The sequence below is a fragment of the Orbicella faveolata genome, unplaced genomic scaffold (genome assembly GCF_042242905.1).
Source record: "Orbicella faveolata isolate gen_17 unplaced genomic scaffold, um_ofav_v1 contig_2, whole genome shotgun sequence".
NCBI lineage: Eukaryota > Metazoa > Cnidaria > Anthozoa > Scleractinia > Merulinidae > Orbicella > Orbicella faveolata.
Genome location: NW_028301547.1, coordinates 24,928,694 through 24,952,800, shown reverse-complemented (window position 1 = coordinate 24,952,800; position 24,107 = coordinate 24,928,694). Strand labels below are relative to the sequence as shown.

Here is a 24,107-nt window from a genome sequence, read left to right as displayed (position 1 = left end):
CGCTTGAACCAAACATTTGTTTGGGAATTTTGCATCGGTGCAAGGTAAAATGAACCTGTTGACTTCTTAATTACTTTTTATTTATAAAAAGCCACAAGGCATGTGTCGTCGCCGATAGCGAACATTTTTGGCAGTTGTTTTCTTTGCTTGATGTGCAGACTTCCTTCACGAGTTTTAGTCGGGTTCCCACGAAAAGCTACAAACTCAAGGCCATTGTCATCCCGACTCAGCTCGAAATCTTCAACAGCCATGCTGTGGCGCTCTTGTCTGCCGCGCAGCAAAGTTTCTCGAGTTTGTTAGCCCACCACTACATTTCCTGTTCTTGAAGCGTTAGAGTTTTCTCTGCGTTCGGTCTTTTGAAACGCCCAGGGTTACAAAGGTAACGCGCTTTTCCTTCAAGCACTTTCTTTGACTAGGAGAATTCTGTGTCTCGAGTTATCGAGAAATGATACTTGATACCTTGAAATGATACTTGACGTGTGTATATAACTTATTAATTTAAAAAAAAAAACAAAAAATCAACAAAAAAACAAACTAGAGTAGGAAAGTAAAGCTTACCGCGCTTTTTGTCTCCCATGGATCTGTCAGCATGGCCGCTGTTTATCAGCTGAAGATAAAATATGATCAGGACAAATTTGGAGCGGTTTTTTAGACCCATTCGACACGATAAGCTTTCCTCATGAAGATAAACACGTTATGAATGAACATCACGCAATACGAAAAAGTCATGACGCCGCACAGGAAAAATGTCCTTACGTGATGCATTTCAATGTACCGCGTGATTGGTTTGAAACAAACTCGCGGCATCAAAAACGTTAAGCCCTGGTCAAACGGCGCATGATAGTTGATGATAGTTGATTCTCTCCTAAATATCATCAACTATACCAACTATCACTCACATGGTCAAACCGCCAAAGAAGTTCGTGATAGTTGACGATAGTTCACCGACAGTCACGCGAGCAAAGTCACACGAGCAGCTAGTTCCAGGCTCTTTCCGCGTAAAATGTGGACACTAAATTGACTTCGCGTGTGACAAACTTGTAAAAGTATGAATTTTTCGCGACGAAAGAGTGCGGCAGCTTGTTTACCGGTAATCGATTTGTTGGAGGAATGTACGGAAGATGAATCTGGAGAGAGTTGGTGGAAGAGAGGACGGACAGGGGAATGGAACAAGAGGAGAAACGAAAGCGGGATGATGAAATTGGTGGAAGAATTGCGAGTGGAGGACACTGCCGCTTACAAGGAAATGTTGCGAATGAACTGTGAAACATTTGAGAAAATATTGACCGCTATCGGGCCTGTGATTACCAAAACAGCTGACCAAAAAACTATCATGAACTATCATACGCGTGGTCAAACAAGAAAAACTATCATCGACTATCATGAAGAACTTGAACAAGCGCTTAATCTGAAGGCGACAAAAAAATGCGTAGGTGTCGCGGTCTACTGGGAAGAGTAGTAACACATTGTCGCCAGCCATCTGTCTTTGTTGCGCAGTCTAACTTAATGTCCTCCTTTAAAATTATTTTTAGACAGTAAATTGTCTTTTGTGTTATTCCCCTAAACCTCGGAGTCAAGTTAGAATTTTAATATATCAAAATTGGCCTATTTATCTCGAGTTCCCGAAGTGATACTTTGGTCTGCGAGTTTCTGAAGTACGTTTGACATACAAGAGCACTCTCCACCTGCAGTGACGGACAGAGTTCTAAATTTAATCTGTTTCTCACTCCTCAAAATGTGACATAACGGACCGTGTCATCACTAAATTAATATACAAACCATTGTAAAATGACTGTGTTAAGGCAGGCGTAAAGGAAACCGGCCCTGCTTAAGTTGTAACGAAGTGTGTAACAATGAATTGTAAATAATCATGATGATTGTGTCACGATATGTTAGAGCATTTTAAAGTCCTTACACGGTAACATTCTTAATTTATAAGATAGCGCAAAGAAATATTGGCGAAAGAAAACAAATATAATTGTGGACTCCAGAATGTCGTTATGGAAAACATCCATAAAGAGGAAGTTCTTTTTATGAAAGCAGCTGTATGCCAAACAAAGGCGAGAATGGTGAACAATGTGAATGTTTCGAGACACAAACCTTTCAGTCTTTTAGTATGTCTTTTCCTTTAAAGTAAGTGAATGATTTCATTGCAGTCTCAGCGCACTTTCAAGCAAAGAACGTTGCTAGCTTTGATGTACCATCAAAAATATTTTATAGCCCTATGCGACAGTTTAATTAATTACGTGGTGATCTTGACATTTAGAATAGAGCAAACTAATTAAAAAGGACCGTTTTAACTTGATATAAATATAAACAAAGTAAATAAAAACCTGTAGGTATCTCCTTTGTTACTAAATACGTCTATTATTAATTATGGATAAACACGGCTTGGCATAAAAGTCTATCCGCTTTGGCCCAAATTCACAAAGAAACATTGAGCAAAACAAACAAACAAAGAACGGACTCCAGAATGTTGTTATGGAAAACATCCATAAACAGGAAGTTCTTTTCATGAAAGCAGCTGTATGCCAAACAAAGGCAAGAATGGTGAATAATGTGAATGTTTCGAGACACGAACCTTTTAGTCTTTTAGTATGTCATTTCCTTTAAAGTGAGTGAAGATTGTTTTTTATATACTATCTAAAATATTTTATGGCCCATGCGACAATTTAGTTAATTACGTGGTGATCCTGACATTAAGAATAGAGCAGACTAATTAAAAGGGACCATTAAACTTGATATAAATATAAAAAAAAGTGTATGAAAACCTGCAGGCATCTCCATGGTTACTAAATACGTCTATTATTAATTATGGATAAACACGACTTGGCATTAAAAGTTCAGTTTGGCCAAAATTCACAAAAGGAACTTGATGGATGCGTCAAACTTCGTTTCTCGACAACGTTTTGAACTGCTACAATCTGGCACACAACAAAACACCTTCGATGGCAGGCTCATGGCTAACTCAGCTGGCCTTTGCAGCTTTCAACATTCTGCTGGGAATGTTATTTGTGGCGGCAAACACAGACTTTTCTGCAAGCGTTTTTGAAACTCAAGTTGGTAAGTAAACACTTAAGAGACCCTCCTCTTTCCTTTTATTCAGTCTTTTTAGTTTGCATCAATAGAATTTTGATTTTTTTTTTCTTCTTTTAGACCATGTCTTACTTGGTCATGCCATGGACACGGTTACTGTTGTTGATGAGTTTGAATGCCAGCTTAAGTGCATCGGAAATAAAAGTTGCAAGTCGTTTAACGTTCGTATTGATGGCAACAATGTACAACGACGCATTTGTGAGCTTAACAACAAAACTCGACAGATGAAGCCAAGAGATTTTAAATGGAAGAAAGGATCCACATACTATGGCTCTGCTCAGGTCAGTTGAAAACTGTCATACATTCACATTTTCTATTTTAGTTAACTTCACCCGCGCTAACTTGTTCTTGTGCGGTCTTTCAGAATGAAATAGGCTGGCTTGTGTGGTTACAAAGAGTGAACATAGACTCATCCTAGACTCATATAAAGTTAATAGGTTAGGATATTAATACACCTTGTTGTTACTACTTAATTTATCGACTCGGTTTATTTCATATCTTAACCCAACACAGGCCTCCTGCATCGATGTTTCCCGTGAGCAAAACAAACAAACAAAGAACGGAGAGTGTTATCCAGGATACAAGGGGAAAAAATGTGAAAAACGTGAGTGTTGAAAATTTGTCTTGCAACGATATTTTGTATGATTTGATAAAGCAGGTTGAATTTTGTTTCAAAAGGTGCCCGCGTACTGCACAGTGCTTGTAAGAGCATTATTATTTTAGAGTAAAGTTAGCGATGTTGGCGGACTTTTTAGAAAGATTTCCCTTCTGCTTCAAAAGAATATGAAGAGTTTTATTTAAAACATGTTTTGCTTTTTGCAGCTATAAAAGGTTTGAATTCCAATCAGCCTGCTCATTCCTGTAAGGACATCCGGGACTCAGGAGACTCCAAAGGAGACGGCGAGTATTGGATCGACCCTGAGAAGAGTGGAAACCCTTTCAAGGTTTACTGTGACATGACAACGGACAGAGGTAAGTAATGGATAATGATATGAAAGTTAGAACTTTCTAAATTCTAAGGAATGAGTACACAAAGCCCCCACAGCTTCCCGAGAACAGCTTTGTATGGGTCTGTCCTCTCATTGCTGATAAATTGCGTCGTGACATTGTCAAATTATACTCATGGAGGTCCACGTCAAAATTTGACAAATACAAGTTCCTCTGTGGCCTTTCAGTTGGATTCAATCTCAAGAAAACGTCATCTTAAACAAAGCTCCCGTTTAGATGCAATTTGTCGATTATAATCGAGAAATGACAGCATTAAACAGGCTGTGAAAGTTTGGTAAAATTGTCAAGATCCACGCGTGATCCACACCTACTAATCGCTTTCTTGTTTCTTTTTCTTTTCGTGATAAAAGTAAATACAGTCCTCAACTGCTTTTATTTTTTCACGTGACCACTGAACTTTGTTTTATTGAAGGAGGTTGGCTTCTTGTCTCCAACGTTGTCATTGACAATCCGTCATCCCCAAAAATGTCAGTAAAGACGTCATACCGTGAAATCAGCAGTTACCATAACAACCAGACGTTTCTGACCAAGAGTGCCATGAATGAGCTCAGAACGCACCTGTCTTTCACTCAACTGAGATTCCACTGCAGTAAACAACAGGGACGTACTTTCCACGTGACCACGGTCGCTAACAGCACTGGTGAAGCTGTAGTCCAGTACTTCAGCGGTCAGACGGACGTCCAGCCCGATGCCTGTGGCTCGTTTGTTAGAATGGAGAATGACAACTCCGGATTGGCAGCAGTTTGCCGCCAGTGGGGATATAATGGTACGAGCCATTACGTCGGCAAATGGGGGTGGTATGCTGTAAATCAAGATAGATTGTACAACCATGTGGCTTATGTAGCATATTCGTATCACTGGCTGCTGACTCCAGATGGCTCAAGATGGGAATGTGACGACTATCTCGTTGGAGTGTCTTCTGGTGATTTCTGGAAAGTCTTTGTTCGTTAAGATCCTGGTCCACTGATCACTTGTAGCTGGACAAACGTTTTTATCTAATCTTCGATACATACAAAAATAACAATTTTAAGTTAAATAGAGTTGTGCGATTAGAAATTTTGTTTCACGTTTAAGGACCTTTTAGACAGTTATCAGCTCGCATAGAACGTCTATAAACACGGGAAATAACACCATCGTTAGCAAATCGAAAATGAAAATCCGATCGAAAATCCAATAAACGATGTGCAGCTTAATAATAAAATAAAACAAAACATAATTGTTTTATGGACAAATTAAATGTTCATCCTAGAGGGATTTGCTAAAAACTCTAAATAAACCAACTTTAGCTGAGCAGCGAGCTCGTAACATCGCTGCCTCGATTTTTAGAACAATCAACGGTCCTAGCCCGCCTGCTTGCGTGACTTAATACAACTTAGGAATTCGTCTTATAACTTGAGAGGTACTAACATTCTTAATATCCTTAAGGTGTACACCACTAAGTACGGCCTTAAATAATGGCGATATTTTGGACGCAAATTATGGAACAGTCTCCCGGACCTGAGCAGATCCTCGACCAGCTATAAAGCGTTTAGAACTGCTGCCATATATATGTGAACTAATGTTAACAATTTTTCCTTTTCATATCTTTTACGTGTAAACAGTTTTTGTCTGTACAGTTTATATACATTTTATAATCTTATACATTTTTAGATATTTTATATTAGCTAGTTATGTAATCTCTGTTTGTTTAGTTTAATATTTATTCCTAAATGTACGTTTTGACTTTGTTATTTTGTTTTCTTGGCGAACCTGTAAACTGGTGCGTCCTGTAGACTCTGCTTATCAAGTCTATAGGACGCACCGCTACCATAGCTAAGTGTACGATCAAGTTAAATAAACTATGCCCATGTCCATGTCTATAATAAAATAAAAGGTTGTAAAATAAAATGCTTTATGATGTTTTATGATCTTTTTTGTCGATATATTTGCTCTTATCATAACAATTTATCATTTCCTGTAACTCTACTGTCTGTCATGAATTAAATATGCAAAAACAGTTATGGTGCATGGTAACAGCGTTATATTGTCTTGTTTTACTTTAATTCGCAAACCGATGAAACTTCACACAAATACAATTCCCTGCGATATTAAAATTTCGATCACTCTAGGCTCTCATAATCCTGTAAAGAGCTTAATATTTGCTATTTTCTTTTCCGTTTAGAACTAACTGCGATCATGATCAGTGGTTTTTCTCGATTAGTTTATTTTTTTCTAGAAAATAACTTAAACAACAGGCAGCCCAGAATTAGAAAACAACGATATGTAAGACACATTGCGGTGACAAACATGACAAAACAACGTATGTCGTAAAAATTATGGTTTTGTGTTTGACTTTTCGTATGCTACAACATCATGGATCGCGTAGGGGGGGAGGGGCTAGGGGAGCCTTAGCCAACCCCCGCCCCCCTCAACCTCCACTTTCTCACAGTAAAAATTAAATAAGTAAAGCAAAACATAATATAATACAGCAACCTTTTATGAACACCATGCAGCTAGTCTTGTGTGTGCCTTGACGGGAAATTCCGTGGTCGTATTTATATACGTGGACGAATTATTGAGACCTAAGCTCAAATAATCACCTTTAGATGGGCTGAATTTAAAACAGCAGCAATGTTCCTACACATAATTTTGGAGAATAACTGTTCAGAGGACAAGGATGTCAGCTGTTTGTGGTGAACGAGTGGTTTATGTCCTGAGGAAGATGTAGAATGATGTAAGTTTGAAATCATTCTATGACGCGATTTTACTATAACCCTCCTGGCACTGAGAGGCAATGTTGCTGAAGCGAACGCGTACGCCAAGGAGAATTGAAATTGAGGAACCGTTCACTCTAATACATTCTAGAAATGATGCGTTTACGAAAACTATTCAAACATGTCCACAACACCGTTTCCCGGCAGCGTTTTCGCCATCCATCTGAAACCGCTCGAAAATACTGATACTCAAACGCCTCGGTTTTCGCTGTCGCCTTTAATAAGATAGAGTTCCGTTTTAAACTGTCTCCTGACTGTGGACACCGTTTTCGGATGTCTACATTTTTCGCTGACAACGATAAACGTCTGGAGAAAACGCATCAAATATACGTTTCACTGTGATAAAGTATTAGTATGGACAGGGCCAGCCGACTCGTTAACAATCCCCAGATGGCTTCTCTGGCCTTAGCAACTCCATAGTTTACCCAAGTTTCTATTTTCGTGTGAAATTTCAGCCGGTAAAATTCGTCGGCAGCTGGCCCTTAGCGACATCCTTTCCAGGCCTACTTTAGAACAGACAACCCACGTAAATACGAAACTGTTATATATCCTGTTGACTACAGCGTTTTAACCACCAAATGTTTTCAGCAGCAAACGCAACCCACATATGGAAACGGGCCGGAATAGAACCCGGACCACATTGGTGGGAAGCGAGCGCTCTCACCACTGCGCCACCACTGCGCCATCCCTGCTCCCCTGGAATTGGCCATTCTGCGTCTTCCAGAGGCATAAAATTGTAAACAGGTTTGTACATTAAACAGACGAACTTTAAACTGAACTGGGCAACCGCTCAAGCTGAAAATCGCAGGACAAAATGTTTAATGGACAGCGGGAGTTCTAAATCTTGATGCATTTTTTAGACTTGTTCGAAAGAGAATAAGGACAATTACCAAATTTCGATGTAATTTTCCACTGCTATTATATTCACCACTGATTTAACAAGTTCGACCGGAGCGATGTTCTTGCAGTGGTAGATTTTCAGTTTATTGCCTCTTTTCATGTGCCGTTGTCATATTCCGAAATAAAAATAAAACGTATCCTTCTGAGGTATGTAAGACCCTCTTAAAACTTGAAGTTTCATAGCTTTTTCGTTCTGTAATAGGGCCTTTTGAATTTCGAAACTTTTGAGTTGCAAAAATTGCGGCTCCATACAAAGCTCTATAAATTTGGGCGAACATATCTTTTTTATTATTGATTGCATGACAGGGAAAACCAGCAATTAATCGACGTTTATGCGTGCACTCAATGGTAATCAGGCTCCTTCCACACTGCGCCGGACGAATTTGAGAACGGAGTTTTCACACTGAATTGAATACGCATCAAATGTTTTCCGTCCACGTGCACGCAACGCAGGAGAAATTTAAAAATGCAACAATCACCGGTCATTTTGGATTTGTGTTTGAGGAAAACTCGGTCGTGGAAATCACGTGATTATCGTGATGTCATCGGTTTCGAAAAGCTCCATTTCCAAAATGTCTTCTATCCACACGAAAACGAAAAGCCGACGTTTTCAAATTCCTTCGGTTTGAAGAGCGTTTTCCTGACGGATTAGCGTGGACGGTAGGCCTAACCGTAGAAATAAAGCTGCGGTTTCTAATTTCTCCGGCCTAGTGTGGATGCTGCCTAAGTTATCAGCTGGGAGTACTTCAGCCCCATACTGTTAGAAACCGTGACGTCGTGACATTCTGCGTGACATTTGTGTGATTCAGATCAGTTTTCCAAAAAGTCGTTTCTTTCAGTTTAATTTACTTTTTGACTAAAAGGATCACAGTAAAGACAATGATTTGTGATAAGAAGAAACCACCAGAATAAGAACTTTTTTTTAAGCTGTCTCAATTGATGAAGGAACCAACAGGTGTTTTCACGTCATGATCGTTCCGTCGTGAACTCGCAATAGCCATGTCTTGGTTAAGAGCTAGAATTTTAAAATACAGAACATTTCGGTTTTCTCATATAAAAATGAGAATATCTCAGTGTTGCTTCAAGAATTTAGAGGGATATTGAGGAATGTCGAAAGCTAAGTGTTACTTGTTTTGCTTAACATGTGTTTGACACTTATCACCGCAAACCTTTGCGGTTTATGAGGTCTTGCTGTTCGCTTGTAACACGCCACGACCAAAGTATTTTTAAATAACACTAATCGACAGCAATCGACCATCAGCCGTTGTCTGAGAACATTTATTTTTATACAACGAATAACACTTCTTCCATCCAGTGAGTGATTATTTACTACTGCAAAACATTCCTTCCCTGAAGCATTATGCTACAACCCTTTGTTACTTGGAGGACGTCACAAGTTTCTGAAATGCAATTAGAACGAAAATTTGAATTCGTTTTTTCAACATTTCTTAAGCAATGCGTATCACTTGAAGCCAGCTGCGATGATTGAAAATGTCAAATACTCAAATGCGTCCAACTTTCTTGAACGCACATGTGAAAGCACTTCAACAGGTGCAAAGAGTTACGATGCCAAACAAACAATCAATTCGCGCTTGATTGAGCAATTCAAAGCAATATTTTCTTTCATTTTCAAAGGCGCCGAATGTCCTTTGTAAACCTCAACATAAAGGAAACTTGTTTTAATGAGGACAACATTCGCAAGTTTGCGTAAGACCTCTGATTAATTAAGCTAATTGCGAGCTGACCTCGATTATTTATTCTATGCCTAATGATCACGACACTCTCCATCAAGGTTGGCGTGAGATATTTGCAGTGATCTTAGCGTGACAAACGAAAACAAAAAAGTAAACAGAACCGATGTTTAACTTCTGAAAACTCCCGCGAACATTGCACAAATTGGTTGTTTAAATTCCTGCGACAGTTCAAAACACACTTGTCTTAGTACAATAGGCAAACGCTGTTTCCACCTGCTAGCCAATCAAACGCCGGTGCTCAAAATAAACTAGATTATCTAAATTTGCATATTGGAGTGTAAGTTCGTTTACTGCAGTGAAAATCGGCTGGTATCCATGTACAGACCCGAAAGGAAGACAAAATATTTTCGGTTTTTAAACTCGCTGGCTAAACTTAGCAACATTGCGAAGAAATTGCCTATTTAAACAGACGACATCGAGCAAAAGACTCTTCAAAAATTGCCGTGGAGACCTCTCACAATACTATACTCTAGATACAGCAACAACATCTTTATTACGATAATGGGAAATACGGTGATAGTTTCCGTACGTCGATTTCGCCCACGAATAAAGTTTCGTAGGCCTTTTCATGTGGTTATGCTAGGACTGGACAAGAGTGGAAAAACAGCCATTTTATACCGAAGTAAGTGGAAAGATTGGAAAGAAAGAATTGTGCCGACTCCTGTGTTTAACGTCGAAACTGTTCGACCGTCGAAAGACTTAAGATTTAAAATTTGGGATGTGAGCGGCAAGGAACATATCCGGCCGCTTTGGAAGGCGTACGTTCGGCAGGCAGATGCCATTATTTTCGTCGTTGATAGTGCAAACGAGGAGAGAATAGACGAAGCGAAGGAAGAACTGTTCAATCTTGTTAGCTCCGCTCAAATAAACGGCGCACCGATATTAATATTCGCTAACAAGCAAGATCTACCCAACGCATCGGCACCGGTGGAGGTTACGACCAAATTATCACTTCATAATCTGAGTTCGAGACACTTGTGGTATCTACAGCCTACCTCGGCCGTTTTAGGCGATGGGATTGTAGAAGGGCTACGCGTTCTGTCCGACATGATAGCGCAATGGAAGGCTGACATTAAAAACTTGAAGAGCGGCCGGCGAAAGAGGAAATTAGCCGCATCAAGAAGTAACTCCGTGAACAACATTTTATGATGATAGCGGTGTAAACTTAGAAAAAGAACATCAAAAATTGGTGTATTTAAGCCTAACAATTTTATTTGTGGCAATCTCAAGTTATAGACTAGTTATCTTTGCACGATTTGCAACCATCGATGATTCTTTTAATTATACCCGCTTCGGCTTGGAAAGTTTACACGATCGATAAGGCCGGTGCGATTAGATTCCGAAATTGTCGTAGAAAGTGCAATTTGTTGTCATTCAGTTTCTCACGATTTGTTCATTTTCAATGGCTGAGGAAACAGTTTTTCGACTGGCCCTAACAGTTTTGCTTTTTACAGAATAGCAATTCTTGATTCTACGGTTTTAGCGATGTTTACAGTTGTAATTATGTTTATTCATTTTGTCTCACGACATCGCGTAATTTTGAATTACCAAATGATGTGCTTTACAACTATGTTGCCTCAATTTTCAAGTTAAGATTTCATTGTATGCCATTTTTACTCACAACGAAGCTTTTTTTTTTCTTTTTAGTAAGCGCAGCCGGTTTAATGTTTTTGTTTTTCTTCACGGAACATTGAACATGTTGGATGCAGTGAAGGCCAAGACGTTTCACTTTGGATAATATATATGAAATTTGTATTCCAAACACGTTTTAGGAACAAGTAGTTTTCGCCTTTATTATTTCCTGGGCTTTCCTGAGCCGGATGAAGAAGAAATGTACATATAACTTTGTATTCTACCAAAGTGTATTTATTTCAGTTGTTAAAAACTATAAACTATTTATGATATAAATGTGAAACCCTTTTTCTATTCAATTTGTAGTAAACCATTGTGTTTCTCGGAAAAAAAATAAATGTCGCAGTTTCTGTGCGTGTGATTAATTTGAGACGTCGTGTGAGACAGGATATTTACTTCAATTAATTTTCTTGGTAACACTGGAGCATGGTCGTCATATTGTTGCGTAATCGAACATCTCGACATTTCTCGAGCGGGGTCCTCATAGATGTCGATGGTATGGGGAAAACTGGATGGTATAAACCCCCGGGGGGTGGGTACTCACTTACATGGGCTATATAGGTGTGAGGGTATGGTTTTTCAGTCATAAACATGGAATCGATTTTGGCCATTTCGGTCTTAATATACAAATAGGGTATGGTTTTTGCCAGTCTGGTCTTGAATTGGGTATGCATTGCCTAGAAGAAAATACTTTTTCATCATTATCGATAAGACCATCAACAAAAGCGCTTCACACATTATATTTATGGAAACTCCGTCAGGTCATAAATAGGGTATTTTTGTTCAGATAATAAATAGTGTAGGAAAAATCGCAGATTTTAGTCATAAATGGGGTTAAGGTTTTAGGAAACGGGCCTCACACCCCCACCCATTTTTTTCTGAGAGTATCCCTTGCGTCCCCGTGCTGTAAAAAATTTTGCCGCACTTTCGGGAAGTAGCTAGCTTTTTAGTTTCGAAACTATCGACGTATTGTATTGATAAAGTGCCGTTCTGGTCACAAAAAATACGGCTCAACGGAGTTATCAAAGTGACATTCGAAATTTACCCGAAGAAAGTAACACAGAAGCAAACTGCATACAGACATCTGTTGTTCGCCTTGAAGCAAAAGGAAATAAATGTACAGGAAAAACGAGTCACGGAAATAAGAAATATAAAACGAACCAGAGAAGCTGTCAACTCCAAGGCTGTTGTTGTTGTTGCCTGTTGTTGTTTTTTTTTTTTACATTTTCGAAGCCAAGTCTGCTCAATAGCTGGTCAACAACTTTGATTATGATGACCCTCCCGCGAATAAAGAAGCAAAAACCGCCATTGTTAGTATTTGAGAGCAAGGCAACTGCGAAATGAGAATCCGAACTCAATCCCGTCTAAATTTCCACAACGGTAGAGTTCTACGATCATTAGTGGCTTAACTGAATACCCCGCCTCTCTAATGAAATTCCGTAAGTCTTTCGTTGAGAAGCTAGTGACTGGCAAAGCAAACTTTTACTCAGTCACATAGCCATGTACTCTCAGTAAGAATGTTGATGTTATTTATTTTTGTTGACAGTTAAAATATATTTTGGAAGTATTTCACTGAGTTGCCAGTTAACAGATCAATCCTGATACTCTTAAAAATTACTCTTATTAAAGAGTTAACAAAGTAACTTTGAAGGAAACAGATAAACTGGAAAAGGCTTTCAGTTCCCAGTATACATTACATACGTGACAGCTCCTGCAGCCATAAGCGGTAAAGAGTACGAAATTCAAAGTCGAATAACTCGGAATAAAACAATGCCAAATATGAATTCAGAGCAAGCATTTTTTTGGAAACGAAATACGGTATTTCGTATGGGGCGCCGTTTGTAAATTTATTATTTAGACCGAATTTATGCCATTTTCCCCTTATTTATAAATAATTGGAAATGTCACAAAATTTGTTTATAAATAAGACACAAGAACTTGTCCGTTGATATGTAAATAATCATTTTAGGTACGTCCTGATTTATAAATAATCTTTTACCATAGAGTTATTATATATAAATAACAAACTAAACAACTTCAATTATTTATAAATCAGGTCATCTCTAAAATAGTTATTTACATATCATTAAGTTTGTAAATCCCATTATTTATAAATAAATTACTTCGCCGGGAGTGTAAATTAATTATTTATAGATAATGAACTTCACTAAGTGTGTAAATTCATTATTTAGAAATAATAAATTTCACCTCGCCGAGTGTAAATTTATTATTTATAAATAATGAACTTCACTGAGTGTGTAAATTCATTATTTAGAAATAATAAATTTCACCTCGCCGAGTGTAAATTTATTATTTAGAAATAATGAACTTCACTCAGTGTGTAAATTCATTATTTAGAAATAATGAACTTCACTGAGTATGTAAATTCATTATTTAGAAATAATGAAAGTATGAATGGCTGACTCAGCGTCTCTTGCCCGATCGATTTCGGAGGTTGTTTCTCGCGCCATAAGTGAGACAGTTAATGCTGCCCTTGCTCAGGTAGGTATGCAGCCTGAAATTCAGCAGTGGCGGATCTGGGTGAGGGGCCCGGGGACCCGTTCCCCCCCCCCCCCACCCCACGCTTCAAATATCTATTATGTCGTTCTTATTCACTCAACAATTCGGCAGCTCACACTGCAACAGGAACAACTACTCAAAGGCCGAGGTAACAAGTAAATTTTAAGAAAAGAAACTGCTGCATGAAGAAAATAAAAATCGCTTGGCGTGTTAAGTGAAAGGTCTGATTTCTATTGAAATAGACCTTTTTCGCTTGGGCGGTTTGTTGTTCCATTACAGACCACGTGATATTCTCTAGAGAATTGTTCTTTTATTCATCTAAAAGTTATTTGTTCATATACGCGCAACTATTTGAAAATTTGAAAGGAAGAATTCTCAAGAGTATCATCACATGGTCTGAAATGGGGCAACAAACCGCCCAGTCGAAAAAGGTCTATTCAACAATGGTCTAAACGTAAATTAATTTAGCTTTCCACGTGTACGATCTTTGGACTTGCCTGGAATAGACATGCTTAGCCGTGACTTGATCAAGCCAAACAAAGTGTGTCACACAGCTATCCGTCCAAAGGTCACAAAGGTCACAAAGGTCACAAAGAATTTAACCTGCGAGCATGCTCACGTTTGAGTCAAACGCACGAGTGACGAAGAGGAATAGCGATCGGCGGGAAAGAAGCGCCAAGAAAGTGACTTTCTCCTCTTGCGGCTTCGCCCGTCGATTTCTCGCTCTCAGCTACGCCGAGCGCGTTTGTGCTCCAACGTGAGCCTGTTCGCAGGCTACAAAGAATTATCTGAGCAAGTAAATACATTATTCGATTTCCCGATTTTAAAAGCTCTGCATTTTCTTCATGCAGCAATTTCTTGTCTTAAAATTTACCTGTTACCTCGGCCTTTGAGTAGTTGTTGTCGTTGTCGTTGTTCCTGTTGCAGTGTAAGCTGCCGAATTGTTGAGTGAATAAGAACTACACAATAGATATTTGAAGCGTGATTCTCGCTTAAACGCAATTATTCAAAATAAGGGGGGGGGGGGTGGGGGGAGCCTCCCCTGGATCTGTCACTGCTGAATTTCAGGCTGAATACCTACCTGAGCAAGGGCAGCATTAACTGTCTCACTTATGGCGCGAGAAACAGCCTCCGAAATCGATCGGGCAAGAGACGCTGGGTCAGCCATTCATACTTTCATTATTTCTAAATAATGAATTTACATACTCAGTGAAGTTCATTATTTCTAAGTAATAAATTTACCCTCGGCGAGATGAAACTTCATTATCTCTAAATAATGAATTTCTAAATAATGAATTTACACACACGGTTAAATTCATTATTTCTAAATAATAAATTTACAGTCGGCGAGATGAAACTTCAATATTTCTAAATAATGAATTTACACACTCAGTGGAGTTCATTATTTATAAATAGTAAATTTACAGTCGGTGAGGTGAAATTCATTATTTCTAAATAATGAATTTACACACTCAGTGAAGTTCATTATTTCTAAATAATGAATTTACACTCGGCGAGGTGAAATTCATTATTTCTAAATAATGAATTTACACACTCAGTAAAGTTCATTATTTATAAATAATAAATTTACACTCGGCGAGGTGAAATTTATTATTTCTAAATGATGAATTTACACTCCCGGCGAAGTAATTTATTTATAAATAATGGGATTTACAAACTTTATGATATGTAAATAACTATTTTAGAGATGACCTGATTTATAAATAATTGAAGTTGTTTAGTTTGTTATTTATATATAATAACTCTATGGTAAAAGATTATTTATAAATCAGGACGTACTTAAAATAATTATTTACATATCAACGGACAAGTTCTTGTGTCTTATTTATGAACAAATTTTGTGGCATTTCCAATTATTTATAAATAAGGGGAAAATGGCATAAATTCGGTCTAAATAATAAATTTACAAACGGCGCCCCATAATTTCGACGTCAGTATCGGTCACGTAATCTTTTTTTCCACGTAACGATTCTTAGCTATCAACCTTTGGACAAGAGAGGCAATAGAAACAGCCTGGGATCGAGGAAGACCTATGTGAGGTGGTACGCCGGACTACAATGAACGTCACAAAAACGTCATTAGAGTTAAACTGTTCTTCCTCCTAACACGAGACCGCAAGTTATGCCGCTCGAAAGTGGTCCCATACAAATGGCCTAAAGAAGTATGACGCGCCATCTGTAGCAAAATTACTTTTCGACATATTACGACTCATATTACGACATATCACGACTCATCATGTGTCGAAAAGACATGATACAGGTCGAAATAGGTCGAAATAGGTCGAAATAAGTAATGTGATATCATCATGTCATGTAATTCTATCTCGAAATAAGTTGGTTGTCATGGCTATACCATGTAATGCGAAGCTCGTAATGACTCATACCATGTAACGTGAAGCCGGTAGTGACGTTCGAACCCTTGGTTACCGCCTGTTGTTAAGGACGGAAACTGTTCTCCTACACGAGGCCTATTTACCCCAGTTCCTCTCGGTTCGATACAGTTCCGCCATATTTTGATCGTTTCGCTCTTTGCCCGATCGTCTTCTCGTGGAAGTGACCATTCAAGCTCACAGTTCGCTCGATAGGATTATTGCCGCTATATATTTACATTTAGTTCTTTTGATTTATTGCATTATTTATTTAGAGTTAGTTCCTCGATCTGTTCCTCTCGCACGTGCTTGATCGTTGCTGCCCTCAATCATTCTCTGTTCGATCCATCTTTCTTGTCTGTCTTTTCGCTCATTTTTGTTCGTAATTTTTAAGTCTTAACTGTCCGACAGAATCATGTCTGGGTATGCTCCTGAATTGTTTGTGGAAAATGTGGACCAAGAGTTTCTCTGCAGTATCTGGTGAGTGAATGTTATTCTTGCATATTTTCCAGCAATTTAAGAGTTCTCTGCCAACCCTGGAACGGTTTCAAAGACGTTACCATCCTTTGACAGGCCTAGTTTTACTTGTAGAGACCTCTTTCGCTTGGGCGGATTGTTGTCCTATTACAGACCACGTGATATTCCCGAGAGATTTGTTCTTTTATCCATCTAAGAATTATTTGTTCATATACACGCAGCTATTTGGAAAATTTGAAGGAAGAATTCTCAAGAGTATCATCACATGGTCTGAAATGGGGCAACAAACCGCCCAGTCAAAAAAGGTCTTTTCCGATTTATAAGTAATGCCATCAACTTTTCCATCGAAAATTGCGGAATTTTTCTTAGACGTATTTTTAGAATCAATTTTTAAGGCTGTGACAGCATCAATTTTGTGGCTACTGCCAAATTTTTTGGAATAAATTGTGAAATGTGTTTTTTGTTGTTGTTATTGTTGCAGTTATGGTGTGTTCAACAAGCCAGTCTCTTGTCAAGATGGGCATTCCTTCTGCCACCACTGCATCACCCAGTGGCAGTCAAATAACAATCATTGTCCAGTCGACAGGAGCGTTTTAAGTGGCACTTTGGTTAGAAATCTTGCAGTTGAAGGTGCTATTAGCAGGAGAGTAATGAAGTGTCCGTCAACGATCTCTCTTCCTGGTGGCTGCAGCTGGACTGGGCCAACAGCTGGTCTGGAGAATCACCTTTCAAATTGCAACATGAAGATTGTGGAATGCAATTTTAAAGGTAGAGGATGCATTCTTCGTTCTTACCAACGTGAACTTGCCCAGCTTCTGCTAATCTGCCCTCACAGGACAGAGAAGTGCCCTTCCTGTGGTGTGGACGTTCCACATAGTGATCAAATAGGTCATGATGAGCTTTGTGTTCGCAAATTGGTGCCATGTCCGAACAATTGTGGGATTCAGGTGGAAAGGTAGATTTTAGTCAATTATGTATTGTTATTGATGGGAGCTACTTGTGTTAGATAGTCTTCATTTGCTCTTTATCTAAAATGTTTCTTTCTCCTAAATCCTTTCCACTCATTTTTCTTTAGATGCAAGATGCTCTCCCATTTGGCTTTTGTGTGTTCAAAGGAAGGGCGACCCTGCCCCCTCTATGCTGTAGGATGTACTGAGGTGCACTCATTAGCTGATTCAGATTCCTCAAGCCACCTCAAGCTTCTCCTCGAAGCTCCTGTTTCTGGGGCATGTGGAGTAAGTCTTTATAGCAAAGATTTAGTTAGTAAATATCCATCAATGAACATACCATTTAACAAAATAATATTTGTCATTACACATGTCGTCATGTAAACCTACTACATTCAAAGCCATAGTAAGCTGCCACTCTCGGGGAAATGGGAGGTGGGTGTTTAATAGTGGTTGTTCATTATTTTTCGTCATCGGGCTAACTGCTTAGAACTAAATCATCATCAATGTGTGTTTGAGTGATTTTATTAGGCGTCCCTTTCTATTAAGGACTCTTATATATATATATATATATATATATATATATATATATATATCTATATCTATATCTATATCTATATCTATATCTATATCTATATCTATATCTATATCTATATCTATATCTATCTATATCTATATCTATATCTATATATATATATATATATATATATATATATATATATATAGACCTGTATTAAACTTTGGATGACCATTTAATAGGGTTTTTGTTTGTAGTAGTTAGGGAAAATTATTTCTCGATAAATGGCTAGTTAATAAGGGGTGGCTGTTTAATAAGGGGTGACAACTTAACGGGTGGCCGTTTAACATAGGTTCCCCCCAAAAAAATTTTTACAAGCAGCTGTGACTAAGGAATGGTACATTGGTAGTTAACATTAATTTTGTATATATTGTTTTATGTGTTAAATGGCAGTATTCATTGTTCATGTAACTTATAAGAGGCAAGGAGAATATTCTTCTCTGAAATTTCTCCCCTTCCACAGTCTTTTACCTTGTTTAAATGGCAATCATTTCTGGTTGTTTTGAAGACAATTGAAAATCATGGCTAGAATTTGCCCAAAAGAAAAACATTTCATTGCCTATGTGAATGCTTGGTCTGTAGTCATATGGATTTTTCATGGATTTAACTTCCGTATTTTGTCCCTTAGATTCCTAGTCCAGGTCTAGATGGCATGTCTTTTGCTGGGTCATGGCGAATTGGTGGTGAAGTCACTCTGCCTATTTGCAGTCCATTGTACAAAGGTCATGCAGGCTTGGTGAGGCTTGAAATACGCAGTGGTATTTCTCTGAAGCTTTTTTTTGAATCAAAGTTGCAGTTGCCTTGTTATGGTATTGTTTTGAGGTTTGTATTTCATTTTTGAATTACATGGTTGTATTTTACTTAATTTCTCTTTACACCGTATTGATTCGATTTCACACCTCCTACCATCTAGCGTGTTCTTCTTAATAAGCATCCACCGTAACTGTTTGTTCAATAAGTGCACCAATTTGAAACTGACATTGTTGATGGTGTTATCAGTATGACTCCTACTTTCTTCCTTTCCATTGGCAGAGAGCCCACCACCCGACCTGCTCACACGTAGTGCCATGTAAACATGTTTTGCTGTAGACAATATTCTGCTATGCGTAAATTACTGAAATCACGCTACAGAATCCATCAGAGAGTGATGTAAATATGAGAACAATCATTGTGATTGAATGACAAAACAATCATTGAACTTGGTTATTGCAAAATATGTTTTGTCAGTGTCTTGCTGATCAATTCATGTGGTCATCACCAACAAACCACAATATTTTGCTCAAAATGATCAACTCATTGCAGTTGCATCTACTGTCCAATGCACACATGTGTATATCTTCATGTGTGTGGATTTAGATGTACATTATACATCTCCTAGAGTTTGTTATGTAACCCGTCAATATAACTCTAAGGTCACCTTGATGTCACCTTGTCTATTTGCAGGTGTTGTTTCCGTTGTGGAACGGACAAAGTTAAGTTCAGTGCCCCTCAAGATTTAATGTGCCAAGCTTCTGTTGCATGCATTGAAATGCAGAATGTTTGCCCCGAGAACAAATTTTATGAGATGGCTCGTAACAACGATCCAGTTTTTTTGGACTTTCTTCTTACCATGTGTGCTTGAAAAACTTTTCAATGTGTAATTTCAAACATTACCAAGGGATATGTGGGTCACGTTGGCTCCTGAATATATGTGTTTGACAGTGTCCTCTTCTCGCAGATAACTTCAGTTGAGTTCCGCAGCATGCGCTATCCTAGGATTAAGGATAAGTACAAGATGCTGACTCCTGATGTACATGTTTGTGGAGATGCATGTTTAATCAGTTGAGGTCTGCAGCATCCAACATCCTTAGACAATTATTGAGTCATTTGTGCTTACCACCCAGAAACCTGTGTTGTTTCCTTTTTTTATTGGAATTTTGAAGAAGTTTTATTTGGTGTTCTATGGCAATGCAAAACCTAACATCTTTGCTATAGTTGTCTGCGTTTTTTTTCTGATGATTGTAATTTGATTTCTATTGGTCAAAACATCCTGGCCACAATGAGTTGAGTTGGTTACTCGATGATACCCCCTGTGTCTTAGTGTGCAACTTTTTCAGTGAGGGAATGAAAATTTCCTACTGAGACTGAAACTTTTATGAGGGTGACATACTACTAGTCCAATGGGATTTTCACCTAAGACAACAGGTTAATATCCTCTGGGGGAAGAGGAGGGGACTAGGAAACCGAAAATTATAAATAAAGAAACCCACACTTCTTTGACCTTCATATTCACCATTTCCCAATAAGCCATTTCTTCCTTTTCTCGGGTGGTTTTTTCATCAAATTGATCAATGATGAATAAAGATTGTAAAATTTTGATGTTAGCTCACATTAATAAATGATTATGACATAGACCTGAGGGTTTACTGGAAAACTCACCATTGGTAAAATTCATACCGAACTACATCTGTGACCCGAGCGGCGTATTTTCCATATCCTGGCCTGTAAACATATTGAAAGCGTCATTTTCCGTCTATTTATAGCTGGTTTTTCAACATCCAGTTTTCGATATAATAAATAGAAAATTGCAAAGTGGCTTGAAGATATGAATTTTATTTTCGCGTCTTTACTACAATATTGTACTCACTCGCTGCATTCTTTCGCTGCCGTGTAATGTCCTCCATTTATTATTTATAAAATAAGTGAGCTATTACGTGCGCTCTCATCGGTGTATAGGTGTGTTTAGATGAGAGCATGTAAACACAGTTGTGACGTTTTAGATTCGCACAGATTTTTTAGAATTATCTCATAACAGTAATACAGCACTTTTTCCATGTTTATATAGCCTCGGCTAAACACTCGTGAGGTCTATTCTTGAAAATTATGCAAAACCTCCACTATGTCTCGGGTTTTCATAACTGTCTTGAATTCTCACCACCCCCCTGACGTTTAGATGAGGCTATGTAAACACGGAAAAAGTGATCTATTGCTTAAATAGACACGCGCGTTGTGCTGGAAAATACACCACTCTTAAATTCATAGGCATCCACATCTACATTTAATAGGAAACCACATCTGGGACTCGTGTCATTAGTTATCATCGTTGGTCTTCGAAAATTTGCGGTAATTTTTTGTAAACGTTCGTGTGGCCTTTGGACATTTCCCGGAGAATCCTCGTAAATCTTCGGATAGTGTTCGGAAAATCTTTGAAAAGTCGTCAAGAACGCCGTTATCCGATCGGTTCTATATATCGAATATCTCTTCTCTTGTTTCACTTGGTATCTCAATCGTGAGATATCGAGTTCAAAACTGGAAGAGATATTCCATAGCTCGTACGCGCGCCCATGTATTGTCCTCTCTACATTCCCTGGAAATAGCGTCAATTCAACAAGCATTTTAAAGGGTATAAAGGGTGCAAAGCTTTGCCATGGAGGATCCTTCGACATGACTAACATACGGATTGAGATATTGTAATCTGAAATAATGACCTTCTGGCTAAACCTTTCTTAACTTTTTCTTTTACTTGAGGGTGCTCTCAAGAGTTTTTGCCGGTGGTGATTGTTGCGTTTTGAAAACATCTGATACGTTTTCGAAGTTCAAGCGCCTTTTTTTGTTAAATTTCTTAAGTATAGGAAGGACGGGGCCTCAGTTTGCTGAAGTTGTTTGTGGATCCATGACCAGTAAAGATCAGTAAATGAATGGTTAATCTAGTGATTGCGGTCCAACCACGGGCACGAAGAAAATTAGGCTTAATAAAAAAAAAAATGAAACTCCCTATCCTCGGTAAAGGTAGGACAAATTTTAGTAGGATCAAGTAATTAAATATCAGAACAAAAAACAAATGAAATATATCTCGCGGGGTAGGAGGCAGTACAAGCTTGATCCGGAAAAATAGCTCTTGCACGGTATCATGACAGGGACATACTCGACCTTATTAACTCTTCTCTTTGTTTATGGAAAGTACAAACAATTACAAACCTTTGTCCCTTCTGTAATTTATTACATGGGCAAGCAAAAGAAAAAGTAAACAAATTTGCCCGCTTTTTTTTCCTTTTTTTTTTTCACAAGTCCGCGGTAAGTGACGAAGCTTGTGTAGACACTTACAAAATACTTCAAAAATAATCGTGCTTTTTTTTTATTCAACTTTCCAATTTGTTTCGCCATTATTTGTTACTTGGAAAAATTTCAGGCTTGTAACTTGTTTTCGACTTGCGACGCACCGGTGGAAAATAGAAATATGTGTTCCACCTTTTTTCATGTGTATTCCTTTTGGCTACAAAATTCCGTGCATCCCTTTGATGAACTAGAGGCTTGGGAAACACTAAGAAGAACCACGAGGACTTCAATTAATTTCGTTGAGTACAAATAACGAGCGACGATTGTTCTAGTGCCGGTTAGATGGTATCTTATTATGTTCGACAGGTCGATTTTTCAGTTCATTTTCATTTCTGCTTCTCCAAGACTTAGCTTCCACTCATGTTTTTATAACTCGATAGAAACACGGAAAATGTTTTGTGTCTCTTCAATGGAAACTGGGCTTGCGCGGGCTTCTTTAAGAGTTTTCACGAGTCTGTGTTAGTAATTAACGCCAGCTTTTTATTTTTGTTCTCAGTGGGAGGAGAGATGCATAAAACCGACTTCAACAGTTTTTTTCCAAGGGAGAACCAGGGGTTCCTTTGGTTTCTAATTGACCCAAAAAGGATCCAGCGTAGACATACCATTTGAGATCACTAGGAAAAAGTGCGTTGCATCATCTCGATGGCGTCATCTCTGTCTGTATAATTATTATTTAGAATCGTTTAATTCGACAGTTATTTTAAAAAGTCTTCTTGCCTTCAGGCTTGTACATGTAGTATTCTATATATAAAATTTATAACTTATAAGTGGTTACACCTATGTCTTTACAAGGGTAGAATTAAGAAGTGCCGAAAAACTAAGATAAAAATGTTGGGTATTGGCCGTATTATTTTCATTTTAACTTGTCGTGCTTTTAACTGCTTTAACTCCTTTTCGTACCTCGATCGCAAAAATAGCTCTTTTTTCGATGCCTCTTAATTTTTGCGATTTTCAGGTGGAATCGTTTAATTGGAATACAAGATTTTCGTATTCTATTTAACTAAGCTTACAATCGATACGTGAAGCAACACGCAGAGATGTCAAACATGATAATCGTTGTCTCTCTATTAAATATGGGTTTAAAAGTAAGGTAAATATGGCTGTATTGCGTTCTATATTCTTATTGCGCGATTCCTACTTAATTCTTCGCACTTTGATAGGAAACTTCAAACGCGCAACGCCAACCGCAATATCATTTTCACTCTTATGGTGGATTTGTTTATAAATTCATCTGAATAGAAGAAGGATTTTAGCTAAAAGCTACGAACAAGATTTTATATGTTACCTTTTATTGTATAATACTTCGATTTTTTTGCGGGGGGGGGGGGGGGGCGGGGGCGGGTAATACCGTGGATTTAGGTTTTTTCTCAGTTCGTGAGCGGGCGGTTTTAAAAAAATCCTGCAATCTATTTGGTTCGTCGCGTTGATCTATTTTCGTGAGCAAATTTGCGATAATTAATCGTTAGTCTTTTGCCCTTTTTACTCCTCCATCGACTATTAATCAACGCAAGTTTTTCTTTATTAACACGAGAGAAACAAAAGTGATCGTGTGAGTGTGATGTGTGTGTGTGTGTGTGTGTGTGTGTGTGTGTGATTCAACAAACTGTGGCGACTCGAATTCTAGAATTTGTACTTCAGGTCTCACACAACAGTGAAGCAGCTAAGGAAAAAACGCGGTTTAAAATCGATTTCATTTTTCTCTTTTTTCCTATAAATGACATGTTCCCCAATGTTCTCGTATTTTGCAATTTAGAATAATTTTGGTATACAATAAACAATGATTTTTTCCAATTTTTTTTATTTTATAATACTTCAGAAGAATTTTGATTTGGCAATAATAACTAATTTTTCAACTTTCTCCGATTTTCCAGTGCCAATAGATTATGATAATATTTTCTTGCCAACACTGTACAATAATTTCGCTTTTTTATAAGTTTCTCGTAATATCTAATGTAAAAT

At 38.1% G+C, this 24,107-nt stretch overlaps 2 protein-coding genes and 1 pseudogene across 2 annotated transcripts; all 3 read left to right on the top strand.

The window, feature by feature from the left end:
• The first annotated feature begins 2,879 nt into the window (after positions 1–2,879).
• On the top strand, positions 2,880–6,117 carry LOC149112583 (uncharacterized). The gene is made up of 5 exons (XM_089288986.1): positions 2,880–3,063; positions 3,157–3,377; positions 3,610–3,700; positions 3,919–4,068; positions 4,517–6,117. Exons 1-5 carry the CDS (start codon positions 2,880–2,882, stop codon positions 5,053–5,055), a joined length of 1,185 nt encoding a protein of 394 aa, XP_089145112.1. The 3' UTR covers positions 5,056–6,117.
• A 3,649-nt stretch (positions 6,118–9,766) lies between these two features.
• Positions 9,767–11,513, top strand: LOC110056295 (uncharacterized; annotated as a pseudogene).
• A 4,666-nt stretch (positions 11,514–16,179) lies between these two features.
• LOC149112582 (TNF receptor-associated factor 5-like) lies at positions 16,180–20,442 on the top strand. The gene is made up of 5 exons (XM_089288992.1): positions 16,180–16,532; positions 17,011–17,484; positions 17,605–17,764; positions 18,682–18,875; positions 19,497–20,442. The coding sequence occupies exons 1-5, from the start codon at positions 16,468–16,470 to the stop codon at positions 19,672–19,674; spliced, it is 1,071 nt and encodes a 356-aa protein (XP_089145118.1). The 5' UTR covers positions 16,180–16,467; the 3' UTR covers positions 19,675–20,442.
• The last annotated feature ends 3,665 nt before the right edge of the window (positions 20,443–24,107 follow it).

Coding starts and splice junctions, on each gene's coding strand:
- LOC149112582 (XM_089288992.1), top strand. CDS start 16,468: ATGTCTGGGTATGCTCCTGAATTGTTTGTGGAAAATGTGGACCAAGAG. Junction 16,533..17,010: donor GAGTTTCTCTGCAGTATCTG/GTGAGTGAATGT, acceptor TTATTGTTGCAG/TTATGGTGTGTTCAACAAGC. Junction 17,765..18,681: donor CTGTTTCTGGGGCATGTGGA/GTAAGTCTTTAT, acceptor TTTGTCCCTTAG/ATTCCTAGTCCAGGTCTAGA.
- LOC149112583 (XM_089288986.1), top strand. CDS start 2,880: ATGCGTCAAACTTCGTTTCTCGACAACGTTTTGAACTGCTACAATCTG. Junction 3,378..3,609: donor CATACTATGGCTCTGCTCAG/GTCAGTTGAAAA, acceptor AACCCAACACAG/GCCTCCTGCATCGATGTTTC. Junction 3,701..3,918: donor GGGGAAAAAATGTGAAAAAC/GTGAGTGTTGAA, acceptor TGCTTTTTGCAG/CTATAAAAGGTTTGAATTCC.